General features: G+C 38.9%; 1 protein-coding gene across 8 annotated transcripts in view; it reads right to left on the bottom strand.

Moving 5' to 3' along the window:
* The window catches only part of GULP1 (GULP PTB domain containing engulfment adaptor 1), a 277,029-nt gene that overhangs the window by 60,194 nt on the left and 193,832 nt on the right, over positions 1 to 23,003 (bottom strand). For all 8 annotated transcript variants that reach the window (XM_074967752.1, XM_074967757.1, XM_074967751.1 and 5 more), the window contains 2 exons: positions 10,552 to 10,623; positions 591 to 689 (listed from right to left, as the gene is read on the bottom strand). In XM_074967752.1, coding sequence (XP_074823853.1) covers positions 591 to 689; positions 10,552 to 10,623 — 171 coding nt within the window. The remainder of the gene's footprint in view (positions 1 to 590; positions 690 to 10,551; positions 10,624 to 23,003) is intronic.

Raw genomic sequence — 23,003 nt, 5'->3', positions numbered from 1 at the left:
TAGCACAACTGGAATTTCAAAGCCTTCTGAGGGGGGAAAAACCCAGAAAAACAAGTAGCCCTTTCAAAATAGTGGAAGAGAAGACTCACAGCAAATATAAATGCCTTATAAAGTCAGCTACAAAAGTTGATATGCAACATTAGTACATATTTAGTTATCCCCCTTAATTAGTCAACATCTGCCAGCACATAACTCATAGTTGCCACAGCTATTTCTTATTCCCATGCTCTCAAACTGGAGGACACAGGAGGGTTGGAAAAAGGAGTCAGAGGGTCGTGGCCACTCTGCCCTTCTTGTATGGCTCTATGGAAAGTCAGTCCCAGTTTAGTTCTGTTACAGAACTGTGAGCGTCCCTATGTATTTTATATTTAGAAAACCTGTGTTATCTCACATACTTCCATGTGGTAAATGTTGACAAAAATGATTATAGTAACTAGCATAGGTATTTTTACAGTTGTTCCATCAGTAGGGAGTTTTTTACTACAAGAAATTATTAGAAGAGTGGTTTATAAAATAGAATTTCTAAATCAATGTTGAATTAACTACTGGTGTAAAAAACAAATATAAAATTAAGTTACTAAGTTTCTTACCTTTGTTTTTGGATCTAGAATTTTTACACCATAAATTGAGATTTGTAATTCAACTTTCGGGGTTTTCTGGCCTTCAGATTTCTTGATATGTCTTGCAAACTGTAAGAAGGGGAGCAGAGATGCAATCACTATACCATGTTACCAGTTGTCCAGTTTAAAATGGCACTGGGTCATTAATTACTGAACAATCTATCATCCATATTAGTACCATACTAATAAAATTTTAGTTTAAAGAATACTCATAGATGTAGACGTCCTCTTTCAATTGCAGCAGCCAGGACTGTGATAATCTTTGGCAAGACTTTTCTAAGGTGGCTTGTAACAGGATGACCACAGCTAACCCACTGAAAAAAAGCCTATCTACTTAGCTTCCTGTAAATTGTCTAAACCCCGCCCCCCAACAGATAGTTTAAATAACTTCCTTTTGCCTCCTATGTATGTCCTGCACACAGTTCTTAAAGTACAGGCAAGCTTATTCCTATTCTCCGAGTCGCCACTGCTGTATTTATACATCTAGCATGTAACTCTCCAAGGCCTTTCATCTTGTGTAGTCTCCACCTGCACAAAGTGGGTGTAAAATGCTGTGATTGCAATGTGGTAGCAACTTACAGGTTTAAGGCAGGTTTGAACCAGGTCATTAAACTTCCAATGTCCTGATTCATTGTCCAGGTAACATATTTCACAAATCTCTTGTTAAGCACAGTTTGATGAAGATCGCTACCATTCCCTCTCAACTAGAGCTGCTCAGAAAATGTTTCCCCCCCCCCGCCCCCCCAAGGAAATTTTTGACAAACATTTTTTGTTTTCGTTGAAAAATAAAACCTGAAAACCAAAAGATGTTCATGTTTTGGGCCAAAAGTTTTTGGATTTTCAATGAAAACTCAAAAATTTCCACAGAAAATGGTTTCCTCCAAAAACGGTGTCAGTTTTCCATTAAAAAAATTGTCATTAAATTTTTCATGCAGCCATACTCCCAGTTCTTTACAAAGCCTGCAGGCCTATCACTGTCCTTGTTAAAACAGGCATTTCATTAATATAGATCTTTTTCTAGGCCTTTATTAAAGCTTGATATTTTCTATTTCATTCCCATATTTTCTTATTTATCCTCTTTCCTTCCTTTCACCACTTTTTTCTTATATGAAGTTTAACATCTTTTATATTGTAAACCTTCAGGTGCAGGAGTTGTCTCTTATTATATATTTGTACAACACCTAGCACAATGGGTCCCTGGTCCCAACTGGCTCATCCTATGGCAATACAAATAAAACAAAATTATAATAAACTAGCTTAACTGACCTGTTGGGCAATTGCCACAGACCCCCATGCGTCATAGGGCTCACATAGCCACGTTGGTCCACCACCCACTGCAGCCTCCCAGAATTGGGGTTGTGGATTGAATATATTTGCACTTCAGTCATTCCTGGCTCCTGGAATGGCACTTTGGAGGCCATTGCAAGTGGTGCAACTTAGAACATTTCTCCCATCTTTGTGTCCCACCCTTACCCATCCCAAAAGCATCACAGGGTTCCAAACAATTGATCCTGGTGCAAATATTCTTTTCCAAATATCTACCCCTTTATTTTTCTTCCCTCTATCTCTCTCCATTAGTTCCCTATTCCTTCAACAGACTGTGCCTGGAAAAGGCCATGTAGCTCAAATGTCCTTACAAACTCTGTTTTTCTACTTTCAGCATGTATTTAAGACAACACTCCCCCACCCCCGTTTGCAGCCTACACACTAATAAAATTCTTTAAGAGGATAAACATGTGCAGCCTTATATTAGCATCAAAACAGAAAGTGGGAGGAAATATTGGGAACTTGGAGAAGAACATGTCGACAGATTGAGCCTTGGAGCTAAGATTGGCAAGGATCATAGGTTTAGAACATAAAGTTAAACTGAATCACAACATGGCTTGGGAATTAACACAGTGGGCCAACTTCACAGGCTCTTTAGTTTTTACCTAATCCTCACTTGGGCAAAACAACAGATTTTAGCTCAATATCATGAACAGAAGCCCATTGGGTAGAATCAGATCTTAACTAACTAGTCACTGTAAAGGGCTGATTGAAATTTGAATTAAATAGATGAAAATTTTTAACTTTCCTTTTTACATAGCTTTTGGAATGGACATTTACAATGTCATCAGCTGTAAGTGACTTTTTAATGGGAAACCACAACACATATATTTAAACTGATTTTCTCTGGTTTCGTTTAATTCAAAGCCTCCCTCCCACCCCCAACACTGTATATATGCATGTATTTCATTAATCTCACAACAGTGTTTGGGAAAATTGCCTTCTTGTTTGGGATTATTAAGTTACATTTGAAATGCTTATGCATTAAGTATTAGCAAACCACAATCGGAGGGTTAATCAGGAACAGAACTGTATGAGGACAAAAACAGAGATTTTAAAATCTGCACAGATGATCTACTTAGAGAAGTATTGGATTATACAATGATTAATGAACTCAAATGCCAAATCAAAGTTATATAAGTTTACTTAACATTTATATTTCATTTTATGGATTTAACTGTATTCCCTATAGCCTCATTTTTTAAAGGGAAGATGGTTCAGTTGTTAGCCTGGGACCAAGGAGACCAGAGTTCAATTCTCTGCTATCATACCAACTTCCTGTGTGAACTTGGGCAACTGACTTAGACTCTTTCATGAAGGCCATGAATTAAAAACAAATCCTGTTCTCACTTTGATTTTAGCTTATCTGGGGACCGCCATCCAATTCTCACCTTCTTTACCTAAATGTGGGAAGATGCTGCTCCCAACCCTGCCATGATAATATCAGCAGAAGATAGAAGAAGAGTTTAGCCAGACTGCAGCTGCTGCTTCATTTTACGTATCACCCCCGAGCAGGGCCCCACCATGCTAGGTGCAATAAATGCATCTAAGGAAAGAGGGTCCTTGAAATTTAGCCTTCAAACAGCAAGAACAAAGAAGAGCACTCAAAGAGAAGAACATTTGGATCCCTTAAGATACAGCTGGAAGGGGTAAGTTTCTCAGAATTGTACCAGCTAGGGTGGGTAGAAAAGAGAGTTACACTAGGCCTACCAGGCTGGGAGGAAGCCTAAACAATCTGCCAGCTTTGGTAAGGGGTTTCACCACTGAGTCTGCATGGGAAAGTGCTGTAAGGGACTCAGTCCCATTTTCTCTCCTCTCCCCTCCAAGTGTACAAGACCCACAGGATGGCAGCCCAGCAGGCATCAAAGCAGCTTGATGACTGGGAGTTGTCAGACACTGCTGCTGGACAACAACCAAGCTGGGAGAAGGAGAACAGAGAGCAGCCGTGATTCCTGGCCATCAAGATCCCTTCATGCAGGCGTTCTTCCTTTGGAGGCTGCAAAGGAAAGAGGCTCTGAGCCTAGGAATGAAATACTCACTTGCAGTTCCTCTCTGTCCCCTCCAGGTGGTTTCCCTGCTGCAGCAGCAGCCTGGCCACCCTGAAATGCCACTTCTCCTCGGCAAGGCAGAGGAGTGTAAGCAACCTGAGTCATTTTGAAATAGGGTGACCAGACGTCCCGATAAAACTGGGACTGTCCTGATATTGAGCAGTTTGTCCTGAGTCCTGACTGAAGTACGGTCGGGACGCCATTTGTCCCAATATTTTGTTTCGGGCACATCTTTTTTTTTTTCCCCCTTAGGCGGCGGTGACAGGCAGGGGGAGCGCTTTTTCAATTGTTACACTCACCCGGCACTTCGGTGGCGGGTACTTCTTTCTTCTCCAGCAAGATTTATTTCCCCCGCCACCTAACGTGCTGAGTGAGTGTAACAATTGAAAAGGCGCTCCCCCTGCGGCGGTCCCGATATTTTGTATTTAGCATCTGGTCACCCTATTTTGAAACCCCATATTAGCACGGTTCTTCCACAGTCAATCTCTGACTAGAATAAGTATAGTAGATGAGGGTAGCTTCCTTCTGCTGCCCTTGGAAGGAGATGCCATGGGTCAGCCTGACTCAAAGGCTCCCTCCTTCATTGCCTGGTCTTTTTGCTGTCCAGATGCCAAAGCCCTTTCAATGGCTGACCTTCCCTTCCTTCCTTATTTCTGTCACCCCTGCACTGACTGTTGTATTGAAAGGTGCTCCCTACATAATGTCACTGAAGAAAGGCAGAGGGAAGGGACGCTTAATCAGAGATGTATATCCCTTAGTTTCCACATACATCTAGTTACACGTACAAGTACTATAGATGGGCTTGAACTAGAAAATTGCAGCTGAACTCCTTCAAACTTTGGGCAAGTTCAGATCTAATTGCAAATTTATTGGACCTATCTCTACTATGCCAATTTTCTCTCCTAGATGTTCATTTGACTAGAATTCTAGAAAATCCAGCTCAGAAATGTTAGAGGCAAGTGTTCCCATTATCCATCTTAGAAGTGTTTATAAACACATGCTGTAAAACACTACAGTGCCAAATTTTCTCTATTCCCTGCATAATTATGATTCTCAACATCCTTCACTTGTGCCCTAAAATAATCTGAAGACAAGGCAAAGTTTAATAACATTCTGGATAAAGAAAATTGAGTAGATCTGCTCAGTAAATGAGACAAAGTGAGAAAGTGGCTTGGTGTCTTCTAACAATCATGTCATGGTTAAAACTGCAAATGACCCAATAAAATAACTGAGCATTTAAAAAACATGAAATTAGTATATGAAATAAAAGTGTGTGGAGAAGTATTAAGGAAAAAATACATCAATTATTGTTTTGCTGTAGAACATCAGCTCCACCTGCTGGTAAAAATCAAATTCTAAATAGTTGTATACTATGATTTTGTACCATATTGGGGTTTTTTTGGCAGGAAAGTATTAAACTCTTCAAGCTATGTGAGTTGGGAACTCCTAGTTCCTAGAATCAAGGAAGTAAGAAATAATAAATTATCATTAAACACTTCATTCTGACACAGACTGTTGTGAAGATGGCTCAATAATGAAAACATGACACACCAACATGGTTTATACCAGTCTAAATACGCTAATGTTTCAAAATGAACTAATGTGGCCTGTCATGGGAAGTCCTCAACATGCCTCAGGAGTAGCTTAGTATCTTGCTGGATCCAATCTTTTGTGCAAGACATTAGTTTCATTTTGATTAAAACCAGAACTACATGACCAAAAAATACAATACCACAAGCTAATCATAAATCATTTCATTAATAACAACTCCTCTTTCATATGGGTCTAAAAATTCTTTAAGCATATTTTTGTCTTCTCTGTATAATGGAATCCTTTTTGAAACTATGATTTTACTGTAGTTTTATTAAATTTTAACGGACATTCCTATTTTTTAAAAGCAAACTAGAGGCTATTTTTCTGAATAAGAATAAACTCAGTATCTCTGTATTTCATGGAATTCAGATTCAGAACACAGTCAATGCTATGTATTGGAAGTGATGTTGAAAGGGAGGTTTTAATCTACTGAGGATTGTTTCTACACAGAGCTTTTTCATTAATCTACGGTTTTCTTTCTTTCTTTCTTTTGCAGGGGAGGGGAGGAGTTCTAAAAATTTTCAATTGTATCCATAAGTTTTCTCATCTGGATAGTATGTCCTCAAACAAATTTAAATGGAGGTAGTTCATGTAGAGCAACTATAGGATTGGGCCATTAAAAACTATATAAAATCATACATACTAGATAGCCTCCAAAACAGTTTGAAGATCTTTGTGTAACTCTGACAATGGCTGTGATTCAGAAGCTTATGTACATGGAAGAATTGGTTGTGATTTTGAAAGTGGAAGGCAGCTTGGGTGAAAGTGATTGTGAAATGGTAGAGTTCATGATTTTAAGGAATGGTAGGAGGGAGAACAGCAAAATAAAGACAATGGATTTCAAGAAGGCAGACTTAAGCAAACTCAGGGGGAAAAAAACAATAACAGAAAATGTGGAAATGGCAGAAGTGCTTAATGACTTCTTTGTTTCAGTTTTCACCAAGAAGGCTGGTGGCGATTGGAGGTCTAACATAGTGAATGCCAGTGAAAATGATGTAGGATCAGAGGCTAAAATAGGGAAAGAAAAAGTTAAAAATTACTTAGATAAGTTAGATGTCTTCAAGTCACCAGGGCCTGATGAAATTCATCCTAGAATACTCAAGGAGCTGACTGAGGAGATATCGGAGCCATTAGCAATTATCTTTGAAAATTGATGGAAGACAGGAGACATTCCAGAAGACTGGAAAAGGGGAAATATAGTGCCAATCTATAAAAAGGGAAATAAGGACAACCCGGGGATGTTACAGACCTGTCAGCTTAACTTCTGTACCTGGAAAGATAATGGAGCAAATAATAAAGCAATCAATTTGCAAACATCTAGAAGATAATAAGGTGATAAATAACAGTCAGCATGGATTTGCCAAGAATGAATTGTGCCAAACCAACCTGATAGCTTTCTTTCATAGGGTAACAAGCCTTGTGGATAGGGGGAAGCAGTAGACGTGGTATATCTTGACTTTAGTAAAGCCTTTGATACTGTCTCACATGACCTTCTCATAAACAAACTAGGGAAATGCAACCTAGATGGAGCTACTATAAAATGGGTGCAAAACTGGTTGGAAAACTGTTCCCAGAGAGTAGTTATCAGCAGTTCACAGTAATGCTGGAAGGGCATAATGAGTGGGGTCCCACAGGGATCAGTTCTGTGTCTGGTTCTGTTCGATATCTTCATCAATGATTTAGATAATGGCATAGAGAGTACACTTATAATGTTTGCAGATGATAACAAGCTGGGAGGGGTTTCAAGTGTTTTGGAGTATAGGATTATAATTCAAAATGATCTGGACAAACTGGAGAAATGATCTGAAGCAAACAGGATGAAATTCAGTAAGGACAAATACAAAGTAATACACTTAGGAAGGAACAATCAGTTGCACACATACAAAATGGGAAATGATTGCCTAGGAAGGAATACTGCATAAAGGGATCTGGGGGTCATAATGGACCACAAGCTAAATATGAATAATATAAAAAAAAGAAAATATCATTCTGGGATGTATTAGCAGGACTGTTGTGAGCAAGACTTGAGAAATAATTCTTCCCGTCTACTCTGCACTGATTAGGCCTCAACTGAAGTATTGTGTCCCATTCTGGGCGCCACATTTCAGGAAAGATATGGACAAATTGGACAAAGTCCAGAGAAGAGCAACAAAAGTGATTAAAGGTTTGGAAAACATGATCTTTGAGGGAAGATTGAAAAAAATGGGTTTGTTTAGTCTGGAAAAGAGAAGACTGAGAGAAGATATAACAATTTTCAAGTATATAAAAGGTTGTTATAAGAAGGAGGAAGAAAAATTGTTCTTCTTAACCTCTGAGGATAGGACAAAAAGCAATGGGCTTAAATTGCAGCAAGGGAGGTTTAGATTGGACATTAGGAAAAATTTCCTAACTGTCAGGGTGGTTAAGCACTGGAATAAATTGCCTAGGGAGGTTGTGGAATCTCCATCACTGGAGACTTTTAAGAGCAGGTTGGACAAACACCTGTCAGGAATGGTCTAGATAATCAGTCCTGCCATGAGTGTAGAGGACTGGACTAGATGACTTCTCGAGGTCCCTTCTAGTCCTATGATTCTATGATATCATGTAGTTGCTTACCAATGCCCCAGCTAATCATGGAAAGCATTTTACTCAAATCATGCACAGAAATCTTACTATAAATATATATCTGTAATCTTTAGTGTTTGATCTTGCACAAGTATTTGCCTAGGACAGGGATGCATGCAAGCAGATCCATTTGGAGATTTTAGCCCTTTGCTAGTACATTCCCCTACACTGTAAGAAACATCCTTTTTTCCATCTGATTTCTCCCTGGAACCAACAAAAAGGGCTTGATCTTGTAGTCCAATATACAAAATTCCCACTGAATGCACTGAGGGTTACATAATAATATAGTTGAGGCCTAACAGTGAGCCAGCTTGATTATAGAGGGGATCACTTGATGGTGTTTTCAGGATGTAGAGAATTAGAAACTCTAAAATGTCTTTTAAAAAAAATCAACTTTTCTGTGCCTGGGCATTGTCTTGAGAGACTTCTGTACTAGAGCCTGGTCTGCACTTGAGGGGGGGATCGATCTAAGTTATGCAACTTCAGCTACGTGAATAACATAGCTGAAGTTGATTTACTTAGACCTACTCACCGCAGTGTCTTCACTGTGGTGAGTCGACTGCTGCCGCTCCCCTGTCGACTCTGCCTGCGTCTCTCATGGCGGCGGAGTACAGGAATCGACGGGAGAGCGCTCGGGAGTCGATTTATCGCATCAACCCCCGCTGGATCGATTGCTGCCTGGCTGCATCTTTCTGTGCATTTAACACAGTATGTCTAACAACACACAGTTTATCACAGTATTATCTGAAAATTGTGTGAATTGGGTACAAAACTGTACATTTCATACATTACTCCTGATTAAAAAAGGGTCAAACTTGTGTTAACATAATAAATTCAAAAGCAGCTATGCTGTAATGTTTCTGTTTGGGAACATGAATCGATACAGTGGAGGTCATCTTTTTAGAGTCTCCCTGTGAGTTGATTGTCTAAGTGAAAACCTAGTAGCACCTGCATTATTTGGGCAGAGTGAAAACGATTGTTAAGAATTTCATTCCAACACATCTCAGTGAAGCTACTAATTGCTCTTAGAAATGCTTTTCCAAGGAAAACCTAGGTGTCAAATGTTGATATTCAATTATTCTCTCTCTCTTTCTCTCGCTCTCTTTTTCTTTTTTTTTTTTTTTTTCTAAAGGCCACCATCTCTTCAGCCTTTACTCTGGAAAATTCCCATTGACCTTGGGGCAGGGGTAGTCAATAATTTTTTGTCAAGGTCCAAATTTCTTGATCAAGGTATAGTAAAGACCCAGATTCCAGAGAAAATAATAACATAAATAATAAAAATAATGAAAATAATAAGTAAATAAAAAGATTTCAGGGTCCATTCAAAAGTGGCCCGTGGTCTGGCTACCCCTGCTTAGGGTTTCTCTTCACATACAGCAGAGCAGCTGTGCTGCTATAGCGCTTTAGGCCAGGTCTATGCTACAAACCTATATCAGTATAATTACGTCGCTCAAGGGTGTGAAAAATCCACCTCTCCCGTTGGTGTAGGACCGTCTTCACTTAAGCGCTGCAGCTGGGCCAATGCAGCATTTCAAGCGTGCCTGCCCTTAGAGAAGATGCCACTATGCCGAAGGGGAGTTTCTCCCATTGGGGTAGTTAATCCACCTCTCCTGTTGCCATAGCACTGTCTACACCAGGCGTTAGGGCAGTATAACTACGTTGCTCGGGGGAGGGGGGCGATTTTTCACACCCGAGTTACATAGTTATACCAATATAAGTCTGTAGTGTAGACCAGGTCTTAGTAAGGATTCTAGGATTTGTTAGTGCCGTTCATTCCTCCTGAAGTGCTGCACAGGATGAAAATGGCTGGAATTCAACCAAGTGCTAAGCTGAGAGCACCAGTCACCCGTTTCTTTGATTGTTCGGTGGCACTTCCAGGAAAACTGATGCAGCAGGGCATTTTCACTTTCAACCTCAGATTAGATGTGATTCTCAGAAATGAGCCTTAAGTCTAAACAAGTTTTTGGTTGTCTTGCACTGACAGGCAACAGGATTTTTTATATCCCGATTAGAGGTTATCAATCACCACATATGGTTAGCTGAAACTAAATAAAACTGTTGATAAATAATTTAGAATTAATAAGGTCCAAACAATTTGCTGAATGCAGGTATTATGCTACTATTGGGAGTTATCTTTCCTAGCAAGACAGTCTTCGAAACATTTGGGCAGAAGAGTAGACGATCTGGTGGTATATACACAATACAAAAGTATTTACATAGTAGTGAGGTTAGTAAAAGTCACAGCTTTTGACATGGTGTAAATGTCCTCTGTCATTTATTTAGCTATATATAATATAATATAATATAATTAATTATAATATGCATCGGTTTTATCTATATTTATAAAAATGCTTCCCTACCTTTAGTTTTCTAACAGCATCTCTCACAACTTCTGTACCTTTGGGCTGCTCCACTTCTGTACTGCCAAGAAACTGAAAATATTGTAATTTGTGAGAAAAACGTGACATGCTGAAAGGCACAATTTACTGATTAACTTTGTAAATAATATTTTGGAAATACAATTCTTTCAGCACTTGATTTTGTTGTCTAATGGTGGATCTTAATATAGTTATTTTTAATCAAAGGAAATGAAGGCAATAGAAATTAAACTCCTAATTAGAGTGAAAACATCAAAGTTCTTTGAAGCAGTCTTTAAAACCCATTTTACTTAGTTTGATCTCACAGAAGTCCTTGGATTTCTGGTCAAGTTACTTTCCCTCTGTAGAATATAATTTTATTCTTTTCCTCCTGGCATTGCCATAATGGAAATGTCATGACTGTTGGGAAAGAATGGAACAGTGCAAGTATTTTAGAAGCACCAGTGAAATAAGATGTTTCCAAGATGTAAATTCAGCTACCAGTTTGAACTAGGTTGCTTCACAAGCATGGCAAAGGATAATTAGAAGACTGATTCCACTCTCATTGTGGAATACATTGACTTCAGTGGAATAGCTTCTGACTTACACTGGCAAAAGTAACACTGAAACAATTTACACAATAATAGAATATCAGAAATTTAGCTCTATATTTTGACAAAATCTTGTTTTAACAAAAACAAGTATGCACATAAAAATGTGCAGTGTGGGCCAATTATTTCAAGACACCTCTCCTAGCTTTGAGATTTGAAGGCCAAAAGCACCTTTCTTAAGATATTTGCATGCTTATTGCTTGGATTCCAAAACTTTGCATGTGTAAGGTGCAGTGGAGGTGCTCAGATTGTGTTTGTGGGCTTAAATCAAGTAATTATGTACCTATCTATCTGATTTCTACATAAAATTACACTTTTTTTTTCACCCATGTCTGAGGGTTTGCGTATGCACAATTCTGTCAGAAAAGAAGAACACAAAAACTTAAGACAATGATTTAGACATGTACGTTTTGAGGACTCTGGAAAATTTAAGAATAGTAATCAGAGAAATATATATACACACATACTCTAAATATGAATAAAAAGCAGGGTTCTTCATGCAATATTTGATTTTCATTCATCTGTACCAACATACATAATGCACAGAGAGGTGCATGAATTGTGAATTTAAAGTGACTTCAAAGCAATTCACAAGCTGCTCATGTTACAGCAGTTTTCCAATATTCTTCTAATTCCCTAAGGTGCTTGATAAGAATTTCATTAAATTTCTTGCTACAGTACAGCTACTGTACTCAGAGCAATGTACTTTATCTGTGATCATTTTGAAGAAACTACAGTGCACCTATATAAAAGTTTACCTACTCCATCGATAGATCTTATAATAAACAACACAGTCTCACTAAAAATCTGTTCCTATTACCTGAGTAGAATATGCCATCTTGAGTACAACAGCGTGTACATAAAAATACCATGCACGTTTGTCATCAACACTCAACATTACTGTAATACCTGACTTGAGAGAGAGAGGTTTTGCCACAGCAAAAGGTTTATACAGTGGTTTTTTTTTTATTTTTATGAATTGTTGACATACTCAGTGCATCTCCTGAGGTCTTAAAATAGAGGGAAGGTTCTTCCCTGGATAAATGATACTCAGGGAATAATTTTAAAGAGTTCACATGAGGGAGAGGTATATGTCTTTTCTCTCCTCTCTCTATTGATATCCCTCCATCCCAAATATAGCCAGGTGCCCCAGTGGCAATTCTCTTTCCCTGCCCCAAAGTAAATGCATGTGTTCAGCAAAGTGTGCACCCCAGTGCCCTATCCTACCTCTGGCTCAGTCAACTCCCCAGAAGCTCTCTTGTTTAGGGAACTAAAACTGGCTCAGGCTTCCAGCAGCTGTACCATCAGAGAAGGAGACTGAAGACCGTCCAGTAGCTCAAGTTCCATAGGCCCATGTGAAGGCGGGGAATGAAGATCTTTCTATAACCCCCTCAACTCCTCCTCCTCTGAGCTTTGAGCCATGGACTGTAAAGAGGCTCTCTCAGTCCATATCCTTTCCCCCTTTTCTTTTAGATGAGGAGGTAATATATTGGGCACAGAAGTGATGGAGTGGACATGTCTGTCTATGGGTGGACAAGAACAATTCTCTGATGCTGTTTGTGAGAGAGATAGAAAGAAGGGGACAGGGTGGATAGGTATGTGTGAGGAGGTGGGAGCTAGAGCACCGGAATATGCCCAAAGATGAGGGCAGGAGTGAGGAGTGGATGGGTAAAAGGGCAGAAGCGTGAGTGTGGATAGGTAAGAATGAAAGGGGAATATGGATATGTATATACATGAGAATAGATTGCAAGGAGTGATTGGGGTGGGGTGTGTTCATGTGGGTATTTGAGCATGTGGGCGGTATTGAGTGTAATATATGTGATGGGGTGTTGGGGCAGGATTCTTGAGTGAGCCTCAGAAGTGAGGGTTGTGTGTGTGGAGGTGGCATGAATAAATGGGTGTGCAGGCCTGGGCACAAGAGAACTTCTCCCACGGGTGCCTCTTAATACTTTTATGTGGTTGCACCTAACATGTCCAAAAGAGTTATCAGGGTAAGGAGCCCACCATCTCTCAATACAGGTTTAAAGGCAAACAAAATTACTATCAAATTTGTCTCTTGTTGAGCCTACATTTGACACTCGCTACGGCAGTAAAAATCCATGTTATAGGTCCTGCTGATTTACATGGATTTCAAACAACAGCTTGTACATGGAGATCCACAATGAATATTACCCAAAGTAGAAATAAACCTTTTTAAATTTTAATACTTCTCAGGTATATTCCCGACTGAGCACTTGTGGGTGGGGAGCAAAGGGATGGGGCCAGACATCTAAAATAGAAAGATAAAGTATTGCAAGCATAGGATTACATGATTACGTGACAAACCCATTCAAAACCTATGTAAATGTAGATTATGCAAAATCTTCCAAAAACAAATCAACAATGAAGACCATGCATTTCCCATAAATTATATGGAAATATTTTGTCAGTTACATCAACATTTATGGAAGAGAAATTAACTAATCAGAATTCTTCCAATCATTTGCAATGCAGTGCCTCATGGATTAATATTAGTTTTGACATCTAGCATCACTATAACAGGTTTTATTAAACTCAACAATTTTATACTGTATGTGGAATCAAAGATTATACATAATAAAGTATGCAGAATAGGAAAAGATAATGGGAAACATTTTATTCTATAAACGTAATGAAGGTTTGTAGCATAAATGTCAATATTATTCATACAATATCTGAGTCCATGGGCTAATGTCATTATTTAAGTTGTCTGTATCTGAAATTTGTTTATGGCATCCACTGACTGCAGCTGTTTTATTCATGTATGTTCTTATTTTTGTAATAACGTTAGTAATTGACTATTACATGTTTATCATGTCTCATCCATGATCTTTGTAAATTAACTGTCTCCTTTGGTCTTCGGGTAAGTCATAAGTGTAAAGCTACAAACTTTGTACAGGTTAACAATGAACAAAACCATATTTTATGCGTTGGAGTATCTATATTATAATTAAAGCTGATCAACCTGCAAAAAATGATATATTTTTGATTTTTTTCCTCATTAAAACTGAATTTTCAACTGAAAACCTTGTCAAAAACTCAAAATTCAGAAAATGTTGATTAATTAATTCTAATTTAAAAACCACCTGACTCTATAGCCATTTAAATGTGCATATAGCTCGTCTACGTAACTACATATTTCCTATCACTGTTGCCCACATCCTCTCTTTTCAATTGCTTCCTTCTGTTTATTTTGCCCAATTGTTGAGCCTTGTCAAATAATAGGTGCCAATCCTGCAAACATGTACATGCATGTTTAATTTCAACACCATCAGGAGTCCCATTGGTTTCAGTGGGACCACTCATGATATGTAAGTGTTTGCAGGTTCAGGGCTTTCGATTGTAACCTCTTCAGGACAGAGATTAGTGTTTGTGCAAGCCCTAGAACAATGGGTCCCCAGTCACCGTTAGCATCTCTGGGCACCACTGAAATAAACAAATGAAATAAAATAATAAAATATAATAAAATAAATAGTTAATAATATGAACAATTCTAGTCATTGAGTTAATACTTCTGATACAGTTAGTACAATGACTTCCAAGGGGAAATGAAAAAAAAATCAACATCTCTTCATGATATATGTAAAGTTTTTCTCTTTTAAGAGTTTATCCTTTATGCACTGTACAGTCAATATATTAATGCCTTGAGATTGTTCACTTACTCACTTTACAGCATGGATTGACTTTGGAGAAAATACATATATTTATTTGATTACATTTCCTAATTATACTTGATATTTGTAACTGATAAAATAGTTATTCATGTAACAGATTTATCCTTCTGGTTTTTTTAAACATTCCAAACAAAAAGGCACACAGTATAATATTTATGTGACTATATTTATCTTTGTCAGATATTTCAAGTGCAAGTCTAGAACTAAAGCAAACATTTAGTAATGCTGTGTAAAGTTTTCATTTGTATATTTTATGAAGCTGGATTTTCAAAACTGATGAATTTTAACACTTTGTACACATATATATTAAACTGTTGTAAAGTTGATTTATTTTTATACAAAATAGTATATATTTTAATTGTTGTTTGCCTTTCTTCCAAACATTTATTTTCTCCACAGATTAATCAAAAGCTGTGCTTTTAACCATGGGACTCATTCTGATCTCACTTGCACCTGTATCTATCAGGAATCCTGTCAATGAATCCTCTGAGACAGGTCAAGTCAGACTTCATAATACAGACTTTTATATTTAAAACATATTGGACACGGTCTTACTCTCTTTGACATTTTATAATATTGTTTATTATTTTGCTATTGTTAGTTACTAATTTATTTTACAGGCACTATTGACCCATTATTATATCACAGATACTGCATTTTATTGAAATACAACTCTGTATTGAACTCACCAGAGATTACCCTTCTGGATATTATGTGTGTTGTGGTAGCAGCTCGGTGCCTCAGTTAGGGACCAGGGCCCCATTTGGGCCAGACATTGTATAAACACACAGCAGAAAGACAGTTCCTGCCCCAAAGAGTTTACAGTCAAAGGTTAGAAGGAGCAAATTTACCTGCCCTGCCCTCAGCAAGGTAACAAACCTGGCCCACCACCCAACAAGAGAAACACGGCCCAGAGGGCTGTGTCAGGCAAGGAGCAAGAAAACAGCCCCCTCCCCTCAGGGTGGGAATCATGTGTCCTCCAGCACTTTGAAGACAGCTACAGCTGAGACTGTTGCTTTCAATTCAGCGTAAGCAAGGTGCATTTAGGGCCAACCCAAGTCCCACTGAAGCTAATGGGAGCCCTTTGTAATTGTACCTTGGCTGAAGCCCAGCTGCGTTTTTATTTGTTTCCATAAAAAGAGGCCTCTCTTAACATTTGCTTTTTTGTTGTGTAAATGAAACACACCCAAGCCTGTTTAAATGCTGTCTAAACTCGGACTCCTTTTTACCTGACCAGCTTATCACACTTTAGCATGGTAAGTAGTTACCTATTCATAAAGAAATAATGATGCCTAGAGCTCCTACTATATTTTGTCCATTGTCCACAACGGCTAATGTCACTAATCTCTTCCTCTACTAAGGTAATACTTCCCCTCCCCTGACACTATATTTTAGATTTAATTATATACTCTACTTCTTTAAAACATTTTTACACTGAAAAACTATCTTTCAGAATGAAGAAAAAAAAAAGATTTCAAAATATAAGATCCAGAAAAACAAGTTTCAATAATTAACTACTGATCACTTTAAAAAGATGAGGGTACATTAATGATAAATCTGACTGGTAGACTAGTTTTAGATGCATTTTAGGATATTAAAGCTTTAAATTCCACTCTCCCAGTAGAGAGCAGTGCAGGATATTTTACTGATGCAATAATAAGATCTGTTTTCTTTTGTTACCGCAGTCCTGGTTTAAAAAACCCCCAAGCTTTTAATCTTTCTGAATTAGAATTTCCTTGTGGCTTTGAAATCACTGAATGTTAAAAGTTCTCATTTATCTGAATTTGAAGGTAGCAATAGAAAAAATAAAGTACCCACCAAATTCATACCATTAACAAAGAAAGGCAGAAAGCAATGTAAATTTCACTAGAAACCTGCTGCCAAAATCTGATAAATTAACTCTTTAAAAAGTAGAAGTTGGAAAGATGTTGATTTACTGCTGAAAGTAAGACTAAATATACCCAAATCTCACAACACTACAATAATGAAGGTATGTAATGAAACAAAACAATAATGGGGGGACAAAAATGCAGTGCTTCAGAAGGGTAAGAGTTGCAAATGAAACCAAATTCAGTTGTTCTGAATTCATGCTGAAAATAGTTAGATGAATATATTTCTAACTTACTAATCACTACTCAAGGTATGAGCAATGTTAGTGTAGACTTGGGGGTGGGGCGTCTTGTCTTCCAGTCTGAGATATGGATGCATTATTTAAAAATACTTTTGGCTCTTGTGCCATTCCCCCTCATGATTCTCTTACAATCAGTTCCAGCTGAGATAGGCTTCCTGATCTCCCTCTTAGCTAAAACCTTTGTCAGAGTGTGCGTGTGCATAGGGGAGTCCTAGGAGGGCCACACCTTGGAAAATAATTAACAGGCAAGACTTTTCTCTAAGTTCTCTAAGACTTTTCTCTAAGATTTTTCTCCCGTTAGTGCGGGCGCTGTTAATGTGGACACAGGGCCTGGATAGCAGTGTCCTTCCCAGGAAGTGAATAAATATTGGAAAAAAATAGTCTGAATAAATATTAATTCCCCAGAAAGGAACCTGATTGGGCCCAGGGGTCTCTGATCGGAAGCACATTTAAGAAACTGCTCAATACTGCATGGACACTACTGGATTCCCTGAAAGGCACTGAGAGCAGTGGCTTGCAGTCTCTGGCAACTGACTGAAAACCCTCTGAGCTTATCTTCTAAGGCTGTGGGAATAGGGACCTTCTTTGCTGTTCTATGAGATTTGCATAATAAATCAAATACAGTCCAGACTCAGTAACAGGCTGCAAAGGTGTTCTTTTTTAGTAAACGGAAAGGATGGTAAACATCTTATTCTAGTCAGGAGAACCCAGACTGCAGAACAATTCTGAGGAGATGATGAAGCCACGAATCTCAAGTTAGAAGAAATAGGGCTATAAATTAGATTTTTAGTTACTTAAGAAAAAGAATTGTCTTGTTCATTGAGAATGTTGAAGATAAGGCAAATGTGGCAAATTCTAAATTAATCCAAGGGAATATAAACTGGTTTAATTTGCACTTTTTTCTAGGGGTCTAGAGGTGTTGTAATGATTTAGGTATATCTACACAAGCTGCAATCACTCTTCCAATTTCAGTACAGCAATTCTCTGAGCCAGCTTGCTTGAGTACTGGTAGCAGCAAAGTTGTGGCAGCATGGACTTCAGTGGACTAGCCGAGGAAGCACCCATGCTTGTACAGCCTATGCTGAAGCTCGTGTTTCTGCAACTTCACTGCAATTTATACTCAGGCTAGCTCTCATCGAACTACCACGGCTACGTGTACACAAGCTGGGAACCACACCCCTAGCTTGTAGTGTAGACATAGCCTAAGGGAATCTAAACTGGTGTAACTTACATATCAATGGGCCAGAAGATATAGGAAGGAAACGAACCAAAGAGAAGGCATAGGTTAAAATAGGCCACCTCAGCACAATAGAATAGGAATGTGGGAAATAGACTAGCTTCGGCTTTAATTTATGTCTTCTTACACCCTTCAGTTCATAGCTTCTCTTGCTACACCTCTCTTCTGACCTCTCCCACCTGACCAAATTCAGAGGTTATGGGAAAAGAAGTGTAGGTTACAAATTTGCATGTTGCTAAGTGGATATGGGGGTAAGGGAGGCTGAGTGTAACTGAATCTAATTTGGTGTAGTTTAAAAGCCAAGGAGGCCAGAAGAATGTATGAATTATACCATCTTAGATTCCCTTTGATTTATCACTGAATTTGACCCACTGTTGCTGGGCACACCTCCAGGCTTGAAAGAGAGAAAAAGGGCAAGAATCTAGATTCTAGAGTATAAATTTGTATTAGCTGACCCAGCTCATTTGTAAGCAGAATTTGTCTCCAAAATTGCCCAAAACTTTGTAAGTAATCAAAACTCATGTTCTCAGGTTTATCAGAGAAAGAACACTGCAGGGATCTGTAAGAAAAGCAATTAACATGATGTATTAAAAAAAATCAGATAATGGGGTAGCCATCAGACTGTAAATAGGAGTAAGAATAACAAATCCCCAAGAAATTATAACATTAAAAGATACTGCCCACATCTCTACAAGGAAGATAAGAGCAGATTAGACAAAGAGAGGGAAGCATTACTTCCTGCAAAGGACAAAGCTTATCTTGACAGAACTCTCACTACAGAAGATATTGGTAATTAAAAACAAAACAAAACATATACTACAGTGTTATAGATTTGAACAGCATTTTACAGGTATGTTTTTAAAGAGTTGGCATTTAAGGTCAGAAGGGACCACCAGATCACGTAGTCTAACCTTCTATACATCACAGGCCACAAAACACCATCAAGCTACCCCGACACCAAGCCAACAACCAGAATTACATCGAAGTATTACAGCTCTCGGGAGACTGAACTATTCTGTGCCACAGGCAGCAAACAGAAGGGACAGAGGTGCACCAATGTCCAAGACCCCTCCAATGGCAGTGACATGGAATTAATTTAGTAAGAAGTAACCAGATGATCATGCCCTGAAGATCTTACACTCCAAACCTGAATCCTGAAAACCTACAGAGCCAGATTTTGACTCAGACCATGAGTCTGTGAAAGGCAGAAAAAACAGTATCCCTTTCTACTTGTGAGGGCTACCTGGATCTTAGCTACAGGCATGAAAGAATAAGCAGGGTTACATGCAAACTTACTTTTTTCCCAGAACAAGAGGATGGGGAATGGGTGGATTGCTCCTGTTGTCTTTCCGGCCAAGGGTAGCGATGTACTGCTGGTGTAGGCAACCAATACAATACTACTTCCCAGGAGCAAGGAGGGGAGGAAAAGTGGCTCGGAGTGTTTCTCTTGGGCACAATCTTAGCCTACGTGAATCAAGGATTGCAGGATCAGGCAGTAGGGTCAGAGGCTCTATAGCAGGTGTTCCCAAACTTGGTTCACGGCTTGTTCAGGGTAAGCCCCTGCTGGGCCGCGAGACGCTTTGTTTACCTGAGCGTCCACAGGTACGGCTGCTCACAGCTCCCAGTGGCCGCGGTTCTCCGTTCCTGACCAATGGGAGCTGTGGGAAGCAGTGGCCTAGCCCGTGCCTCTTCCCGCAGCTCCCATACAAATAATAAGGGGGAGGCAAGTATGAGGAAGATACATGTTTTCACAGTACAAGATAACAGATACTGCTGTGACATGCACATCAATTTGTTGGCTGTTTTTTTCTGAATTATTGACATGTAAACTGACCAGAGCAGATATGTAAATATGACAGCTTCAGAGTTGGTGACAGGCATGAAAGGGAAAAATGATAAGGTGGGAGAGAGAATTCTCTCCTGATGGTATCAATTTATTTCTTGAAAATAATGTCTTCTTATACATTCTTTGTTATAGGTAGTGTCTTGAACTCTGAATGTCCAAAGTTCTGAGTTACTACTCTCTCTTCACATGATTCATTACTCCTCACAGTCAAGAAAACTTTGCTTTTGGATGTAGGGAAAACAGAAACCATAACAAAAAATTATCAGTGTCAAAAAAGACAAAGCTCCCAAGCTCAATCCTTTGGATTTTTATTTGGACATAAATTATTTTTTTTTTCATTTCTGGCTGTTACACAAGGGAGCAAACTTTTTCCTTGCATGAGTGCACACCATTTCCATGCACTTCACTGGGGGCTCTGTGTGTGTAGTCAGGGCACTGTCCCCAAGTGACTACAGTTCCTACACTCCCTATTCCAAAACTATCAAGTTCACTACTAACCTGACAGACATCTAATTGCCTTCGGACAGATGGCACCAAGCTAACCTGTCCTGTTTTTACATTATTATTTATCCTCCCTGTAGAGCCCTTTGCAGTATTTCAGTGATGACTGACATAAGATTTAGGATAACTAACAACAAGTAATAACTTACAAAATAAACACAATATTGATGCTACTGTAATCTGGCCTGATGATATTCCAAAGGCTTGTCTACATGGAGACTCAGGCTATGAGTATGTGTGCCAGCATAGATGAGTATGAGACCATGTACATGCTTCCTGTTGCTGTTCCAAATGTCCACACTACACTGTGCTGGACATGGGTGTAATGTGGTGTACACGTGTATACCCGTGTCCACACTGCTGCTGTTATTTCACAATGTTAGCGCTACCATTTTGGGCATTATCCCAGGGCTCTGTGAGGACGGAAAGACACTCTAGGAATCACTTTGATGTGTATTGTTGTTACTGTCATAGAATCATAGAACTGGAAGGGATCTCAAGAGGTCATCTAGTCCAGTCCCCTGCACTCATGACAGGACTGATTATCTAGACCATTCCTGACAGGTGTTTGTCTAACCTGCTCTTAAAAGTCTCCAATGATGGAGATTCCACAACCTCCCTAGGCAATTTATTCCAGTGCTTAACCACCCTGACAGTTAGGAAATTTTTCCTAATGTCCAACCTACACCTCCCTTGCTGCAATTCAAGCCCATTGCTTCTTGTCCTATCCTCAGAGGTTAAGAAGAACAATTTTTCTTCCTCCTCCTTGTAACAAACTTTTATATACTTGAAAACTGTTATCATGTCCCCTCTCAGTCTTCTCTTTTCCAGACTAAACAAACCCAATTTTTTCAATCTCCTTTCATAGGTCATCTTCTAGACCTTTAATCATTTTTGTTGCTCTTCTCAGGACTCTCTCCAATTTGTCCATATCTTTCCTGAAATGTGGTGCCCAGAACTGGACAGAATACTCCAGTTGAGGCCTAATCAGAGCAGAGTAGAGCGGAAGAATTACTTCTGAGAATTACCGTCTCGCTTACAAAACTCCTGCTAATACATCTCAGAATGATGTTTGCTTTTTTTGCAACAGCATTACACTGTTGACTCAGATTTAGCTTGTGATCCACTATGACCCCAGATCCCTTCCCGCAGTATTCCTTCCTAGGCAGTCATTTCCCATTTTCTGTGTGTGCAACTGACTGTTCCTTCCTAAATGGAGTACTTTGCATTTGTCCTTAATGAATTTCAACTTATTTACTTCAGATCATTTCTCCAGTTTGTCCAGATTGTTTTAGTTTTAATCCTATCCTCCAAAGCACTTGCAACCCCTCCCAGATCAGTATCATCTGCAAACTTTATAAGTGCACACTGTATGCCATTATCTAAATCACTAAGGAAGATGCTGAACAGAACCAGACCCAGAACTGATCTCTTTGGGACCCCACTCATTATGCCCTTCCAGCATGACTGTGAACCACTGACAACTACTCTCTGGGAATGGTTTCCAACCAGTTATGCACCCACCTTATAGTAGCTCCATCTAGATTGCATTTCCCTAGTTTATTTATGAGAAATCATGCAAGAGAGTATCAAAAGCTTTACTAAAGTCAAGATATACCATGTCTACCACTTTCCCCCCCATCCACAAGGCTTGTTACCCTGTGAAAGAAAGCTATCAGGTTGGTTTGACACAATTTGTTTTTGACAAATCCATGCTGACTGTTACTTATCACCTTATTATCTTCTAGATGTTTGCAAACTGATTGCTTAATTATTTGCTCCATTATCTTTCCAGGTACAGAAGTTAGGCTGACTGGTCTGTAATTCCCTGGGTTGTTCTTATTTTTCCCTTTTTATAGATTGGCACTGTATTTTCCCTTTTCCAGTCTTCTAGAATCTCTCCTGACTTCCATGACTTCTCTAAGATAATCACTAATGGCTCAGATATCTCCTCAGTCAGGCCCTGGTGTATTTCATCAGGCCCTGGTGACTTGAAGACATCTAATTTGTCCAAGTAATTTTTAACTTGTTCTTTCTCTATTTTAGCCTCTTCTGATCCAATCGCATTTTCACTGGCATTCAATACGTTAGATGTCCAATCACCATCAACCTTCTTGGTGAAAACCGAAACAAAGAAGTCATTAAGCACCTCTGCCATTTCCACATTTTCTGTTATTTCCCCTGTCTTCTCATTGAGTAATGGGCCTACCCTGTTCTTGGTCTTCCTCTTTCTTCTAATATATTTGTAGAACATTTTCTTGTTCCCCTTTAAAAAGAAAAGGAGTACTTGTGGCACCTTAGAGACTAACAAATTTATTAGAGCATAAGCTTTTGTGAGCTACAGCTCACTTCATCGGATGCATACAGTGGAAAATATAGTGGGGAGGTTTTATAATACACAGAGAACATGAAACAATGGGTGTTACCATACAGACTG

This window comes from Natator depressus, chromosome 11, assembly GCF_965152275.1.
Source record: "Natator depressus isolate rNatDep1 chromosome 11, rNatDep2.hap1, whole genome shotgun sequence".
Taxonomy (NCBI): domain Eukaryota; kingdom Metazoa; phylum Chordata; order Testudines; family Cheloniidae; genus Natator; species Natator depressus.
This window is presented reverse-complemented; position numbering and strand designations above follow the sequence as displayed.